Source organism: Harmonia axyridis, chromosome X (genome assembly GCF_914767665.1).
Source record: "Harmonia axyridis chromosome X, icHarAxyr1.1, whole genome shotgun sequence".
Lineage (NCBI taxonomy): Eukaryota > Metazoa > Arthropoda > Insecta > Coleoptera > Coccinellidae > Harmonia > Harmonia axyridis.
The window spans coordinates 25,391,615-25,407,774 of NC_059508.1; the positions used below are offsets into that span (position 1 = coordinate 25,391,615).

The 16,160-nt window shown below is 37.9% G+C and overlaps 1 protein-coding gene across 1 annotated transcript; it reads right to left on the reverse strand.

Moving 5' to 3' along the window:
- Positions 1-903: 903 nt before the first annotated feature.
- On the reverse strand, positions 904-15,937 carry LOC123686649. The gene is made up of 3 exons (XM_045626864.1): positions 13,362-15,937; positions 1,022-1,744; positions 904-933 (listed from the first exon to the last, which is right to left on the reverse strand). The coding sequence occupies exons 1-3, from the start codon at positions 15,312-15,314 to the stop codon at positions 904-906; spliced, it is 2,706 nt and encodes a 901-aa protein (XP_045482820.1). The 5' UTR covers positions 15,315-15,937.
- Positions 15,938-16,160: the final 223 nt, after the last annotated feature.

Here is a 16,160-nt window from a genome sequence, read left to right on the forward strand (position 1 = left end):
TCATCGTATTGCACAGGGACGAAAGCTTGACACACGTGTCTAAGGAAACCACATTGGTATAAGGGACTGTTCTTATTCCCTTCTTTCTGTATGATGATCAATTATCCAAGTAAGCCATTCCACATTATTGATTTTCTTGGACTCGGATGACACGCAGGTAGCTATAATCCTTAACGTGGTAAGGTCAATTGCTGCTGTAACCACAAATGCACGACTGACTTCTGTTGTTGATTTCATTTGTTTGTTATTTCCTTCAAAGTTTCTCATTCTAACACTTTTCATCGTATTGCACAGGGACGAAAGCTTGACACACGTGTCTAAGTAAACCACTTTGGTATAAGGGACTGTTCTTATTCCCTTCTTTTTGTTTAATGAACAATTATACAAGTAAGCCATTCCACATTGTTGATTTTCTTGGACTCGGATGACACGCAGGTAGCTATAATCTTTTACGTGGTAAGGTCAATTGCTGCTGTAACCACAAATGCACGACTGACTTCTGTTTTTGATTTCATTCGTTTGTTATTTTCTTCAATGTTTCTCATTCTAACACTTTCCATCGTATTGCACAGGGACGAAAGCTTGACACGCGTGTCTAAGGAAACCACTTTGGTATAAGGGACTGTTCTTATTCCCTTCTTTTTGTTTAATGAACAATTATCCAAGCCATTCCACATTGTTGATTTTCTTGGACTCGGATGTCACGCAGGTAGCGATAATGGGCATCATCAATGATCAGATGCGTGAGATGATGATTTTTGGGTAGGAGAACAGGATGTTTGTGTTTATAAGGTAGTAAGGAGGCTGAAAGGCGACCACCGACACGTATAAGTTCATGATTGTCGAGAAAGAGATGGAGTTTCATGACAAGCCGATGACGAGAAGAAGGTTTTTTAAGTTCAGCTAGCTCCTCAGCGAAATGCAGAGACTGAACTAGACGTATCAAACAAATTTCAGCTTCTTGAAGCTCAATAGAGGAGAGGAAACCTGAGCGAGGGAAAGATGGACGACGAGCATTTACCATGAAACGTCGACAAAAGGCAGTTACGCGCTTGAGACGAAGATACGAAGAGAAACGTTCTATGAAGGTGGGTTCATTGGAGATGGCCGCTAACATTAAGGAGGAGATCGGCTTTGCTTCGTCGTCCACCTGTTCAGTTTGAGATGAATCGACAGAGGAAAGAGGCCACGAGGATGGGTCGAGAGACAACCAAGGAGGACCGCGCCACCACAATGGGTGGTGATGAATATCTGAGGGCATCAATCCTCGAGAGGCGCAATCAGCTGGATTGTCTTCAGATATCACATGCCTCCAGCAATTAGAAGGAATCAAATCCTGTATCTCAGCGACTCGATTGCCAACAAATGTCTTCCACCTGTGACTCTCACCACGGATCCACGACAAGGCAACAGAAGAATCGCAAAAGGCAATATAGTCAGCACTGAGATTCTGTAAAACGCGGGTAGACAAATGATGCATGAGTTCTGCGAGAAGGTGGGCACCGCAGAGTTCTAGACGAGGCAGGGACATTGCCTTACAAGGAGAAATTTTGGATTTGGCCGCTAGAAGAGACACGTGGAATCGACCGGACGATGTAGGAGTGCTTAGATAAACAACTGCAGCATAGCCGGATTCAGAGGCATCACAGAAGCCGATGAAGCGATGAACAGAAGAAGAAACGGCAGGGATGAATCGTGGTATGTGAAGCTCTGTCAACGTGGGAAGCTGGGATTGAAACTGCAACTGTCATGAACGGGTTGGTCGGAGAATGTTGACCAATCGTTCACTTATCTCCGGTTGAGATGTTCTTTTAACCCCTGGAAGAGCGGTTTTCCAGAGGTCTCGGAGAATTAATAATTATGTAAGTTTACCAAAGATTTTATACGTAAGTCCGGCCTGTCGCTTCAATGGACAGGTCTTATTAGTTGAATTTTCTTCTCTAGGGACTGGATTATTGGGTCAATGAAAATCGATTTAAATTTTAAATTAAATATAATAAAGAAAAAAAATAAAAATAACCAAAGTTACAATATCCCTTGAAATGTTGACTCAACGGCCAAAATTTTATAAAATTAAAAATGTCTCAAATAATCTGTTATTCAAACAAACGAAACAATATATCAACTTTGAATTTGGGAGAATCAGGACTACTCAAATAAACTTATTTTCATTGAAAGAAAAAACATTCACACATCAACAAATAAACTAAAAAGTAAATAACCAAAAACTTGCCCTTATCCCACGATGCTAGGTGAGTATTTTAGGCCCTGCCTAAACCTAGTTTTAATTTTTCCAAACTGTTCACTCGAAACGTGTAATTCCTTATATAAAACTTCACTCCCGATCCGCGAACTCCGATCTGACCTAATTTATTCCAAAGAGATTCTAAAAAAAAAACAAATTCTAACTTTATCCCAAAAATTCCTAGTTTTCTACTTCTGACCTAATTTAACCGTTCTTACTAAGAGACCCTAAGCGATACTGACTTCTTCCTTTCTCAGAGCCAAAACAATTCCTTCTTCCAAAAAAAACTTGAAATTCCTTCAAATCTCTATCATCTACTAAATTTATTACTCTGATATTGAAAAGGAATTGTTTTGCTCTAAGTCCGGTTTCGCGACCGACGTTCTAATTCTCAACCTTTCTCAATAAGAGACCCTAAGCGATACTAACTTCTTCTTTTCCTCCACAAAAATCGTAACCTCGTACTTCTCTTAAGACCGCCCCAACAATTCCACAAGATACCATGCCAATTAGATCATTGGTTAAAAGATTTTTTATCCTTCTTCATTTTTCGCCAACAGACCTTCAACCTCAGTTCAAACTAGATTTTTATGCAGTCTCAGCAAGAACCATACTTCGATTTTGCCTACAGCCGGACGGATTTTCTGCTGTGTCAATGTGACCAAAAAGTATTTACTGAACTCAGATAAGCCAAGATTTCCCCGTATCTAAATGTATTCTTCTTATCCGTGAAAGATATATCGATTTCACCAACGTAGTGTCGAGACGTCTGGAGACGGTAACTAAGAAAAGCATTGATTGGAAAACAAAACATCCTTATGCTAAGATAAGATCAGTTTACATATGGCGCGATCACTCTTTGAATTTAACGTATTTCCTCGGCATAATAATTCTAATAATTTCGATAATTTTCAAATATCCGCTTTACTACATCACACCCTTATCCGAAAAAGTTGTGGCATCGGATGCCATAACTTTTCCCTTACTTTCATCCTTATTAATTTAATAGTCCTTCCTCTCCAATAATCACAATAACTGTAACTCCTATATCAAAATGATACTGACTCAAAGTAATTTAAATTTTTCATTCTTAAACTAAAAACTCATCATTATCCAATATCAAACTGCTTACTAACAGATACAAAATAAAACAAAAACCTATTAACCAAACTTTTCAAAAACTAACCTTAAAGAGAAACTATATCATCTCTACCTACCCTAAGGTCTTAAAGTCTATGGTGGTATGTTTTCCGACATTATTCAATAATTCATATCAAATATTATCTACTCAAATAAAATGAAAAAGATAAAATCCAAATCCTAATATGTAATAAAACAAAAAAAAAAATCAAAACAATCAAATCAATTCGAAATATTTTTCTCTTATGCACTTCACTAACTCCAGCATGGAGTTTGTTCACTTTTCGGGATTTCAAAATTTCACTATCGCGGCACTTTCTGGTTCCATTATACTGCTTCATAGGATTGTCTGGTGGAATGGTACTATATTTCTTCTTTGGATCTCATCTTCGTCACGGAAATAACCTTTTACTTCGACATCCATCAAAGTTCTGGTGATCTGCTCTTCTTCTGCTTGATGACGATTCATTTCTCTCATAGGACTTATATTTCATAGACTAGCTAGCTTTATTTTTCCATACAAACTTTCAAATAAGGACTGTCGGTCATATAATTCCAAGGCCATATTTAATCGTGCGAAATACAACGTTGAATACCATTGAAGTCCATTCATGAATACTCGACTATCGGTGAGGGAGCCATTTCTCCCAAATCAAACATACTCGTCGTCCAACGACGTCTACTGTACTGCTAAACCATTAGCATACTTCTACCATTTACATCATCTTGGTTTCAAGATTCAGGATTCTCTGAGCATCTTCTTTATCCTCAGTTCCATTGTAATCCCATCTTCTTCTTCCTCAATAATGTAATCTTCTTCAGTCAACATATCTTCTTCCTCGTCTTCTTCTCAGCTTTTCTCTAAAGCTCCTCTTTATCTAAGGCCCATTGATTGATCAACTCTCTAACCAGTTTATCGAAAAGGTGATCGTCACTTCTCAGGTAATATTCAGTAATAATCCACATTGATCTGTATTGTCTGACGTCATGATAGCATTTCAGTTTTGGACATCAACACACATGATTGGAAGTAAGGTTATTCCGTTAACTCGGATTCGATCCATACATCTTCCTGAAGTTACTTCCATCTTTCGTTGTAGACTCTTGAATTTGCAATTTTCCATAAAATATTACAAAACAAAAAAAAATCTGTGCATTATTTCGCTCTAACTAAATATCATTATATCCCTTAAAATTTCATAATCAATCAAAAAAAATTTAAAAAAATCTCAAACCAACTAATTATATGAACATAACCACCATAAACGTTCATGAAATTTACCAAAAAAAAAAATTATTCCATATATTTCACTGTCAAACCCTTGGGTTGAATGTCTCCTTTATGTTATCTCAAATTATCTATTCTGATTTCCAAATAAAACTCTATAAAATTCCTTTTTTTTTCTGAAACATAACATAATAAAAACAAAAATATAAAAAATGAGACATCCATATCCCAAAACGGGGACCCTATATCCGGTAGTGACGTCCTTGGAAGAAGGAGCCACTAGAATCTCACGTTGGGCAGGGTCGACTCAATTCCCTGAGGGACCTGTGTCCCACGTTACCCGTTAAATTTTGAAATTGAAAGCAAACTCTGTTTTATATCATCCACAAATTGCAAAAAAAATAATTATCTTATCTCCCGAACAGCCTACACTACACCTAACCTACAATTTTCACTTCGCTATACTTCCCCAAGTTCCCTAATCTGAAATAAAATTAATCAAATTTCACCAATATTATCAATTATCAATCATTCTACGCAATTATCAAAAGTCTCCAAAAAAAACAAAGTTTCCATAATTCGTCAAACCTAAAAAAAAATCACCAAAATTTCCATTACCTATCCAAAATGTCGAAAAATTTACCAAAATATGAATAATCTATATTACAATGGATTTATCTGTATGTACCGTTATCTATTAATCCCAACCCCATCGATCCGGTGGGCGACGTACTCTAGTCGATCTACGTAGAGGGATTTCCTCGTCCTCTATTTCCTCACTTTCTTCTTGTTCCTCATTTTCAAATTGCGCTCGGTTCCACATCGGAATCATCATTGGCGAAAATTCTCTTATCTCAGTACGCTCCTCATCTGACTCGGTATCGCTACCGTCCGTATCTACTTTCTCCGAAACGTCGGGTTCTTCTATATCCGTCTCAAATTCATTTCTAACTCTATAAAGTTTCAATCTATTTACATGAACGACTTGTTCATCTTTACCCCCGCATTTTCTTATTCTACACGTAACTGGGCCAAGAATTTCCACGATTCTATAAGGTCCTACCCAAGGTTTCGTCAATTTCTTTGATATTCCTTGTTTTATCGCTATTTCCTTCAAATAAACTAATTCTCCTACGCAAAATTGAGGGTCCACCGTATTTTCATTGAATTTCTTAACCCTATCTGTTTTCACTTTTTCTGTGGTCTGATACACCTTTCTATATACTCTTCTCAATCTTTCCGTTAATTCCGCTGCGTAATTATCGTCATAATCATACCTAACTCTATCAGATACTATGAAACTATCTGTAGGCAATACTTGTTCTCTACCATGCATGAGGAAAAAGGGACTATACCCTGTTGATGAATGAATATTTCCACGATACGCCATGACTACAAAAGGAATCCACTTGTCCCAATCTCTTTGATCACTACTTATAAAATGAGATAACATATCTTTTAATACCCTATGCATACGTTCAATTTGTCCGTTCGTAGTCGGTGCATAACTCGATGTCTGAATCTTTTTAATTCCTAAAATTTTACATACTTCTTTGAACAAACTTGAGGTGAAATTTGCACCTTTATCGGTCAATAATTTTTCTGGTGTACCATGTCTCACAATAATGTTTTCTACAAATGCCCTAGCAATCGTATCGGCTTTTTGGTCCGCTAATGGTATAGCTTCTATATATTTCGTAAAATAATCCTGAAACGTTAACAAATATCGATTTCCATTAAGAGAAGTTACAAACGGCCCTACTATATCCATAGATGTTAATTCCCAAGGTTTGGTAGTCGGTGTGAAATGTTGTAATGGCGCTTTCTTATGATGGGGAGATGTTTTTCTTTCATTACAAGTCTCGCAACTTTTACAATAATTTATTACTTCTGTTCTCATATTTGGCCAAAAAAATCTTTTCCTCAAACTACTCAATGTTTTCTGTTGTCCTTGATGACCCGCCATTGGTGAATCATGAAAATCCCGTAATACTTTTCGCACAAATTTCCGTGGTACAATTAACTTATCCCCATCTTCCTCTATTTTGTAAATTATACTATCTTTCGAAAGATAAAAATTACCGTCGATATCTTCTCCTCCTGAATTGAAATTTAATCGAACCCCTTGACAATAAGAGTCATTTTCTTGAGCTTTCCTTAATAATTCTCTGTCCCATTCCGGCTCTAAATGTTCATTTTCTTTAACATGAATAGATGACACTACCTTACTACCTGTATATATTCGCACCTGAATATCCGAATTATAAAATATAAATTTAATCATTTCCGATACTTTTTCCCATTCTAATTTATCGAGGCCGCAACCTATCATCGGCATGGCTAAATATCTATCCTCATTCTTTTCACAACTAACCTTTAAATTTCGAAGTGCATTCCATATTCCTCTATATGATGGTTTTTCGTAATAGCGATCTTTCGTTACCATATAATAAATATTTCTTTCTGGAAGATTTAACTCTGCCACTTCCCCTATATTTTTATTTTGTTGTTTAAGCATTCCTACTGAACCAAAATTTTGTTTAAATTGCAATGCGATCCCAGCCCCCATAGCCAAATCTTTAGATACACAATGGGCCAATGCCCAATTTTCTGAAACTGAAAATAAATTTCCCTCTTTGATTGAAAAATTTTTCATTTCTGGGATCGTATGTAACCGCTTATATTCTTCAAATTCATCATATTCCATATCTATAAAATTATCATCCTTACAATACATCCGACTCAACGCATCCGCATTTCCATGTAATTTTCCTTGTCGATGAATAATTGAAAAGTCATAGTCAGCTAAAGTCAATGCCCATCTAGCAAGTCTAGATCCAGGATCTTTCAAAGTAAGAAGCCATCTCAATGGTCGATGGTCGGAAATTACCGTGAATTTTCTTCCGTATAAATAGCATCTAAATGACTGAATTCCAAAAATTACACCAAAAAGTTCTTTCTCTGTTGTTGAATAATTTAATTCTGCCTTTTTGAAATTTCTACTTGCGAAGGCTATTGGCCTCTCATATCCGTCTCTTAGTTGACTTAATACCGCACCTACTCCTAACCCCGAAGCATCTGTTGCTACAATAAAAGGTTGACTAAAATCTGGAAAAATAAGAATTTTATCCGACGTTAAAACAGATTTCAATTTTGATATAGCATCCAAAACTTCCGAAGTAATTTCAAACTTTACATCTTTTTTCGTTAAATTCGACAAAGGAGTTATTAATTCTGCTGCATTTGGAATAAATCGTCGATACCAATTTATTAATCCTAAAAATGACCTCACTCCTTTCACTGTTTTCGGAATAGGGAAATTATGAATAGATTCTATCTTTTCTGGATCTGGAAGAACACCATTTTGTGTAATTATGTGACCTAAATATTTTACTTTTTTCAACAAAAACTGACATTTCTTCGGCTTAAGTTTCACATTCGCTTCTTTCAATCTATCGAAAACCTTCCTTATCCCATTCAAATGATCTTCCTTCCCAGTGGAATTGAAAATAATAATATCGTCTAAATAAACCATACAAATATCACCTGTAAGTCCCGATAACATAATATTCATGAACCGTTGAAACGTAGACGGTGCATTTTTCAAACCGAATGGCATCTTTGTATACTCATAGTGACCTTGAAAGGTACTGAAGCCCGTTAGAGGTATATCTTTTTCCTCCATATCAATTTGATGATAAGCTTCCGCCACGTCAATGACCGTAAACAACGCTCTCGTTCCCGACTGATAATTTTGAATTAAGTCTGAGATATTTGGCAATGGATAGTACTCAGTTTTCGTAACATTATTAAGTCCCCGATAATCAATACACATTCTTATTTTTTCTTCTCCATTCGATGATTTTTTTGTAATCAAAACTACGGGAGCAGACCATGGACTAAACGAAGGTCTAATTATTCCTGATTCTAATAATCGATCGATTTCTTTTTGTAACACTTCCCTCTGATGATAGGGAATTCTATATGGAGCTTTACAAATTGGTTGGGTCCCTGGTTCTAACGTTATACCGTGTTTCACCTTAGTAGTACTAGTCAATTTATCATTGTCGTCAAAAAAAAGTTCCTGATATTCTAAAATAAGTTTCTTAAGTTCTTTCTGTGTATCTGCACCTAAATGTCCGAAATCAAATCCGCTAAGTTCCCAACCTTTCTCTTCAAAATTTATACGACCTATTAATTGACCTTTCCGTTTTTCTTTCTCGTTCAATACTTCGCAAGACATTGCTTTAGCAAGTTTTTGTCGTTTTTCTAATGTAATTTCCTCATAAGATATATTTACTACTCGAATCCACAATTTTTCTGATTTTTTCATCAAACAATTCGCAACGTAAATGAATCCAATACCTTGCTCCAGTGGTTCACATACTAGGTCTGTCCCTTCTATATCTCTTTTCAATTTTGCTGGTACTAAAGCTTCCGTACGCGCTGGTATACTAACCCTCTTTTCCGATATAATGTCCGTCTCCCAAAATTTATTCTCCTCATAATTTCCAATCAATTTTTCATTTTCATGAATTTTTTTCTGATCTCTTTCTGTCATTCCTATCGTTTTGTCCACTTTTATTTTTTCAATTTCCGCTATACCTTCCACTTGAATACCGATATCCCTCATCGCTAAATTTCCTTTCTCCACGTAATTTTCCGTCTGAGTACCTATATCCTTAATATTCGTCAACTTTCTATTAACCTTAAATTTTTCCAAAATATCATCTGCAAAAGTCACCCTTTTCCGCACTTTATTAACTTGTATTTCCTCTTTCTTTTCCTCCGTATATCTGTCCCCTGTATATATACCTTCATTCAAATCTTTATTCAGAAATTTAAACTCTCTTCCCCACATAGTTACCGATGGTTCGGCTTCATACTTAATATGCGCTTGATTTTCCTTAAGAAAATCCCTACCTAGTATTATATCAACGTTCCCTAATGTTTCATCATCCACTAATATAACTGTCCAATCTGTCTTAAATCTTTCTGCTATTGGACTTACAGTAATATTCGCCGTACCCCAGGTACGTAAATTGTGACCCGATACGCTAGTTAGCTCGCAGTCAACACCGTATTCATTGACCTCGTCTCTTGAGATCAATCCCCTTTTTACGAGAGACACCGCTGCCCCTGTATCTATCAAACAAACACCTATATTTCCGTTGATACTTAATCTAATCAAGTGGGGTACGTCATGCATTCCTACCAAATGTACTTCTGGAATGACCAAGACCGTACGTTCCCTAATTTCTCTACTAGGTAGCCGCATTTTTGGAGAACGCAATCCGTTCTGAATATCGACATCCTTATTACACGTATTTACCGGCAATTTCTCTTTCTCGCTTAGTTTCTCCGACCTAACTTGATTTACACGATTCTCTTCAAATTTTCCCCATGATCCCATAATACTTAATCCCTGATTACACGACTCAACTTCATTTCTCATCTCTATAGTCTTTTTCGTCTTTTCGAATGGCAAATTTATTTTTCGTGAAAAATTTCTATTAATATGTATCGTTCCAATGTCAAAATCTTTTCGTCCTCCTGGTTCTATCTCACGATCGTTCCTAGCACATTCCTTTACCCAGCGCCCCGGCTGATTATCGATAATTCGCACTCCTTGAGCTTTATGTATCGCTCTCGCATTATTCCTACATTCTCTTGCGAAATGACCTAATTGACCACACGAAAAACAAATATTCTCAACATTTTGTCCTCTTTTTCCCCCACTTAATCCAGTATTCCTACAATTTTTCGCAATATGTCCTTTCTTCTCGCATAATTGGCAAGTTATTTCACATTCAATTACCGATATTTTTGAATTAAATGACCTGTATCCCTGAATAATTCTATTTTTCATTTCATGTAATTTTACCAATTCTTCCGCTTTTTCTAAATCCAAATTTTTCTCTAGTAACAAAAACATACCAACCTCTTTCATAATATCTTTTCGAAGTCCCATTTTAAATTGATTTAAAATCAAATTCCTATTTATCTTTCTAATACCCAATTCTTCCTCTTTCGTCGCTCCGATCAAATCTTCAGTTAATAATTCTGCGCCAATAGTTTTTAATCTGGTACAAAATGAAGATACATCCTCATCTTGTCTTTGTATACATCTACTCAAATTCCACTGACATTCCCCCGGTAATTTTTGCGACATAAATTTTTCAGTTAGTCTCAATTTTAATTCTGCATAAGTCAATAAATTTAAAGTAACATCTGATTTAAAATAGCTGTATGCTTCGCCTACTAATTTTAGTTTCAATAGAGTGAGGGTTTCGTCCTCACTCCATCCTTCTAATTTCGCCCTTAGTTCCAATTTATCAAAATATCTTAAAACTTCTTTTCCTGAAAAATTTTCTAAGGTAGTCGACATCATTCCTAGCGAATAACGTTGCAAATTTACTATTGCCGGATTCACAGGTGGATTTCCGCCTGGCGCATTAACTGAAGTAGCGCTATTAACAGTACCAGGTAGAGGAGGTGTAATCGACATTTTTTTTTTTTTTTTTTTTTTTTTTTTTTTTTAATTAAATTTGAATATCAAAAAATAATACAAATGATACAACCAATACAATATTTTACCTTCACCCTTATATATTTGGTATCCCACGTTGATCAACTGTCTGACCTTTTCCTGAAAATCCCTAAATTTCTTTCTAACACCGAAAACTGTAAATTCCAAAACTAGCACAAACCTGACTTCAATGTCTACTTGAAACTCTTTTTCAAATTTTGAAAATTAGAGTATAAACCAAAACTTACTTAAAAGAAAATCACTTCAATTAAAACAAATGTCTCAAAACAAATACCTCTAATTAATTATGAAAATTATTTATTCACTTCTACTTATAGATTTAGAAAATTAACGTTCAACGAAATAAATTAACTAAGTATAATTCAGGCCCAACAGCTGATTTTCTCCAACTTCCTAAATAACATACCTAAATATAAAAAAATCAGAATCCGACACACTCCTCCACCTCAACAAAATTAAATGTTTTCACCCCTGATAAAAACAACAATACGCTCAAAATAATTCAAATTCCAATATATTAATCATACACAAAGAGTACAAGGTCTATTCATCCAAAAGTCTCCCAATTCAACAGTTTCTTTCTCAAACTTTACTCTAATACTTCAATATTATCAATCCTCAAAATTTCAACTACCACAATTTAACTTTTTGAAAAATATCCGATCCCAGTCAAAAAAAAAATTATCTCTTAAACTATCACCAATTTGTCATATCATCCCAGAGAAATAAAAATCAACTAATATCCCTTAAGCTGTCACCAATTTGTCATGAACGGGTTGGTCGGAGAATGTTGACCAATCGTTCACTTATCTCCGGTTGAGATGTTCTTTTAACCCCTGGAAGAGCGGTTTTCCAGAGGTCTCGGAGAATTAATAATTATGTAAGTTTACCAAAGATTTTATACGTAAGTCCGGCCTGTCGCTTCAATGGACAGGTCTTATTAGTTGAATTTTCTTCTCTAGGGACTGGATTATTGGGTCAATGAAAATCGATTTAAATTTTAAATTAAATATAATAAAGAAAAAAAATAAAAATAACCAAAGTTACAATATCCCTTGAAATGTTGACTCAACGGCCAAAATTTTATAAAATTAAAAATGTCTCAAATAATCTGTTATTCAAACAAACGAAACAATATATCAACTTTGAATTTGGGAGAATCAGGACTACTCAAATAAACTTATTTTCATTGAAAGAAAAAACATTCACACATCAACAAATAAACTAAAAAGTAAATAACCAAAAACTTGCCCTTATCCCACGATGCTAGGTGAGTATTTTAGGCCCTGCCTAAACCTAGTTTTAATTTTTCCAAACTGTTCACTCGAAACGTGTAATTCCTTATATAAAACTTCACTCCCGATCCGCGAACTCCGATCTGACCTAATTTATTCCAAAGAGATTCTAAAAAAAAAACAAATTCTAACTTTATCCCAAAAATTCCTAGTTTTCTACTTCTGACCTAATTTAACCGTTCTTACTAAGAGACCCTAAGCGATACTGACTTCTTCCTTTCTCAGAGCCAAAACAATTCCTTCTTCCAAAAAAAACTTGAAATTCCTTCAAATCTCTATCATCTACTAAATTTATTACTCTGATATTGAAAAGGAATTGTTTTGCTCTAAGTCCGGTTTCGCGACCGACGTTCTAATTCTCAACCTTTCTCAATAAGAGACCCTAAGCGATACTAACTTCTTCTTTTCCTCCACAAAAATCGTAACCTCGTACTTCTCTTAAGACCGCCCCAACAATTCCACAAGATACCATGCCAATTAGATCATTGGTTAAAAGATTTTTTATCCTTCTTCATTTTTCGCCAACAGACCTTCAACCTCAGTTCAAACTAGATTTTTATGCAGTCTCAGCAAGAACCATACTTCGATTTTGCCTACAGCCGGACGGATTTTCTGCTGTGTCAATGTGACCAAAAAGTATTTACTGAACTCAGATAAGCCAAGATTTCCCCGTATCTAAATGTATTCTTCTTATCCGTGAAAGATATATCGATTTCACCAACGTAGTGTCGAGACGTCTGGAGACGGTAACTAAGAAAAGCATTGATTGGAAAACAAAACATCCTTATGCTAAGATAAGATCAGTTTACATATGGCGCGATCACTCTTTGAATTTAACGTATTTCCTCGGCATAATAATTCTAATAATTTCGATAATTTTCAAATATCCGCTTTACTACACAACCACCGGTTTTGAATCTCATTCGAGAGAGGTTGATCCCATTCTAGATGAAGTAGACAGAGCTGACGAAAGAAGATTTTGGCATAGAAAGTGACTGGAGTTAGCCATCCCAAAGGATCGAAGATTCTAGCCATCTGACTCAGCACATTCCGTTTGGTGACTGTCGTTGAGTTTAAACGGACGGAATAAAAGAAGTGATCAGATGCAGGATTCCATCCAAGTCCCAGAATTTTGAGACTTGGTTCACGGTCAAGAAGAAGGGGGTCAATAGAGGAGGATTCCCTACGATGATCAGATGGGATACCGTCTAGCAGGGAAAGATGATTAGTAGCCCATTTACGCAGCTCAAAACCACCCGCCATGAGCAGGTCTTGAACCTGCTTTCGCAATTCAAGAGCTTCAGATTCGGATGAACAGCCGGTCAAGATGTCATCGACATAAATCTCATTCAGCAAGACTTGCCTTGCCGTAGGAAATCTGAGTCCGTCGTCCGAAGCTAGCTGATGAAGGGTTCTAAGTGCTAGGTAAGGAGCCGAGGAAACTCCATAGGTGACTGTGTTCAGACGGTAATATTGGAGGGGTTCCCGTTTGGAGAAACGCCAGACGATGCGTTGATAATCCCTTTGCTCAGGGCGTATCAGGATCTGTCGATACATCTGTCTGATATCGGCAGTAAAAACAAATTGATGTAGACGAAAACGAAGCAGAAGAGTGGAAATGTCCGCTTGCAGCTTCGGGCCGGTAAGCAGGAGATCGTTGAGGGATTTGCCATTAGCAGATGCGCAAGAGGCGTTGAAGACAACTCGAATTTTAGTAGCAGGATCATCTGGACGGTGTACAGGATGATGAGGAATATAATAAGGTTCATATCGAGGATGGTCAAATGATTCAGGAACCAATTCCATGTGACCACTCGAGAGATAATCTCGCATAAACTCATGATAGGCGACACGAAGATCAGGGTTATTTTCTAGACGATTTTCTAATCGAAGAAACTGCCTAGTCGCCACATTGACAGAGGTACCCAGACGATAAGATGAGAAGGGCAAACCAACAGTGTATCTGCCAGTGGAGTCACGAGTGACTTCAGCGCGATACAGAACTTCACACTCCTTCTCGGCAGGGGTCAAAGGAAGCACGTCAGGTACTTTATCGAGTTCCCAAAAACGCCGAACGATGTTGACAAGTTCCTGATCTGAATGACGCGGGGAGCTCAGAGGGTCCGTGATGACAGGAGAACTTATCACATCAGATGATGAGATACGGGCAGAAGCATCAGAAGAATCAGTATTGTCCGAAGGAACATGGCAGGCGGCCTCTGATAGAAGGACTTTGGGCTGAGAAGGGGATGGAGAAGACACAGCAGATGATGACCCTGCTGAAAATGACGGAAAAGTGTTTTGTCTAGAAGGTCGAATGCGACTATGAACAGTGGCTGGTGAGAAAGACACGTGTTTTGTCTTCCTCCGATGGCGAGCATACGGCCCATAAAGTACCCAACCTAAGGTGGTAGATAATGCACCTGGAAGCTCAGACGATGGGCACAAGGTGCCAGGAAGAACTAGATGAGGAAGCACATCCGAGCCGATCAACATTCCAATGGCACGAGGAATAAAAAAGAGTGGATCAGCCAGGCTGAGTTTCTGAAACTCAGGCCACCGGCCGTTGAATGCTTTGACAGGAAGAGGATCTATTTGGCTGTCAATAACGTAAGCTTTGATGATAAGATTGGGAGGATCCCCTTGGTGATAGAGAGTGACGTATGCGTACCCCTGAATGCGAAACTGATCCGCGTTACTCAAGGTGCGAAGTTGAATGGTTTCAGGGTGGATGAATAGACGAAGCTTGGAGGCCCACTCACGGGTGATGAGGGTGTGCTGGCAGCCGGAATCCAGGAGAGCACGGCCGAACACGACATTCCGCCGGTTATCAAGACGTATCCAAGCGGTAGGCATGAGATAGTCAGGATTATTGGTCTGACGCAAAGAAGACCGCGGAGATGAAGACAGACGATAAGAAGAGAACAGACGGAAAGACGAAGACAGATGTTTGTTTGACGGAGTAAGACAACCGCGAGATGACCAGTGCAGTCATTCGGAACCACTTCCAGAGGAGTGGGAAGAATGAAAGGGTGGTGAAGCTGGCGAGGCTCGAGACGACACTGATCCTCCCGCCTCAGGGCTCCGGCGTGACATCATCGAGATCCCCGCTGATCGAGCCCTTATTGAGGTGCCCGGAGAGGTGACAGCACGGGTTGGCTCCTCTGATGAAACAGAGGGCGAAGAAGGACGTTCTGCCGTTGAAAGGGATTTCCTTCTAGCATAGGAAACGGAAGGGGATGCAGTGGCAGCAGATGCCAGATGGAGAATTGTATGGTGTCGTCCCCCGCATGTGTGACAGCTCTGACTCGAACTGCACTTAGCGGTGGCATGGAAAGACGACATGCAATTTCTACATAGCCGCCTTTCAGTCACGAAAGCTCGTCGCTGATTAACGTTCATGGCCTTGAACTCACGACACTGGCGAACAGAATGATTCGCCGAGCAAAACACACACGCGGAAGACGACGAAGGGCGCGCACCAGTGTAAGCAGGGCGGCGAGGATGCACACCAGAGGATGAAGGCACAGACGATGGGGAAACAGACGCTGAGCCTGCTGGAGATTGAGGTCTTAATGATCCCTTCGGCGCAATGAATGAGGTGACGGAAGTGCTTTCCAACACTCGCAACTGTCGATTGGTGAATTCGAGCAACTGAGCGAGAGTGGGAAAGTCATCAGAGGATAACTGTCCCTCAAACAA

Bases quoted from the DNA above. Each gene is read 5' to 3' on its own strand.
- LOC123686649 (XM_045626864.1), bottom strand. From the start codon at position 15,314: ATGCCTACCGCTTGGATACGTCTTGATAACCGGCGGAATGTCGTGTTC. The intron at 1,745-13,361 runs TTGTGTAGTAAA...CGTTCATGACAG, and splicing joins ATGAGATTCAAAACCGGTGG to TTGCAGTTTCAATCCCAGCT. The intron at 934-1,021 runs GTAAATGCTCGT...TGATACGTCTAG, and splicing joins CCTTTTGTCGACGTTTCATG to TTCAGTCTCTGCATTTCGCT.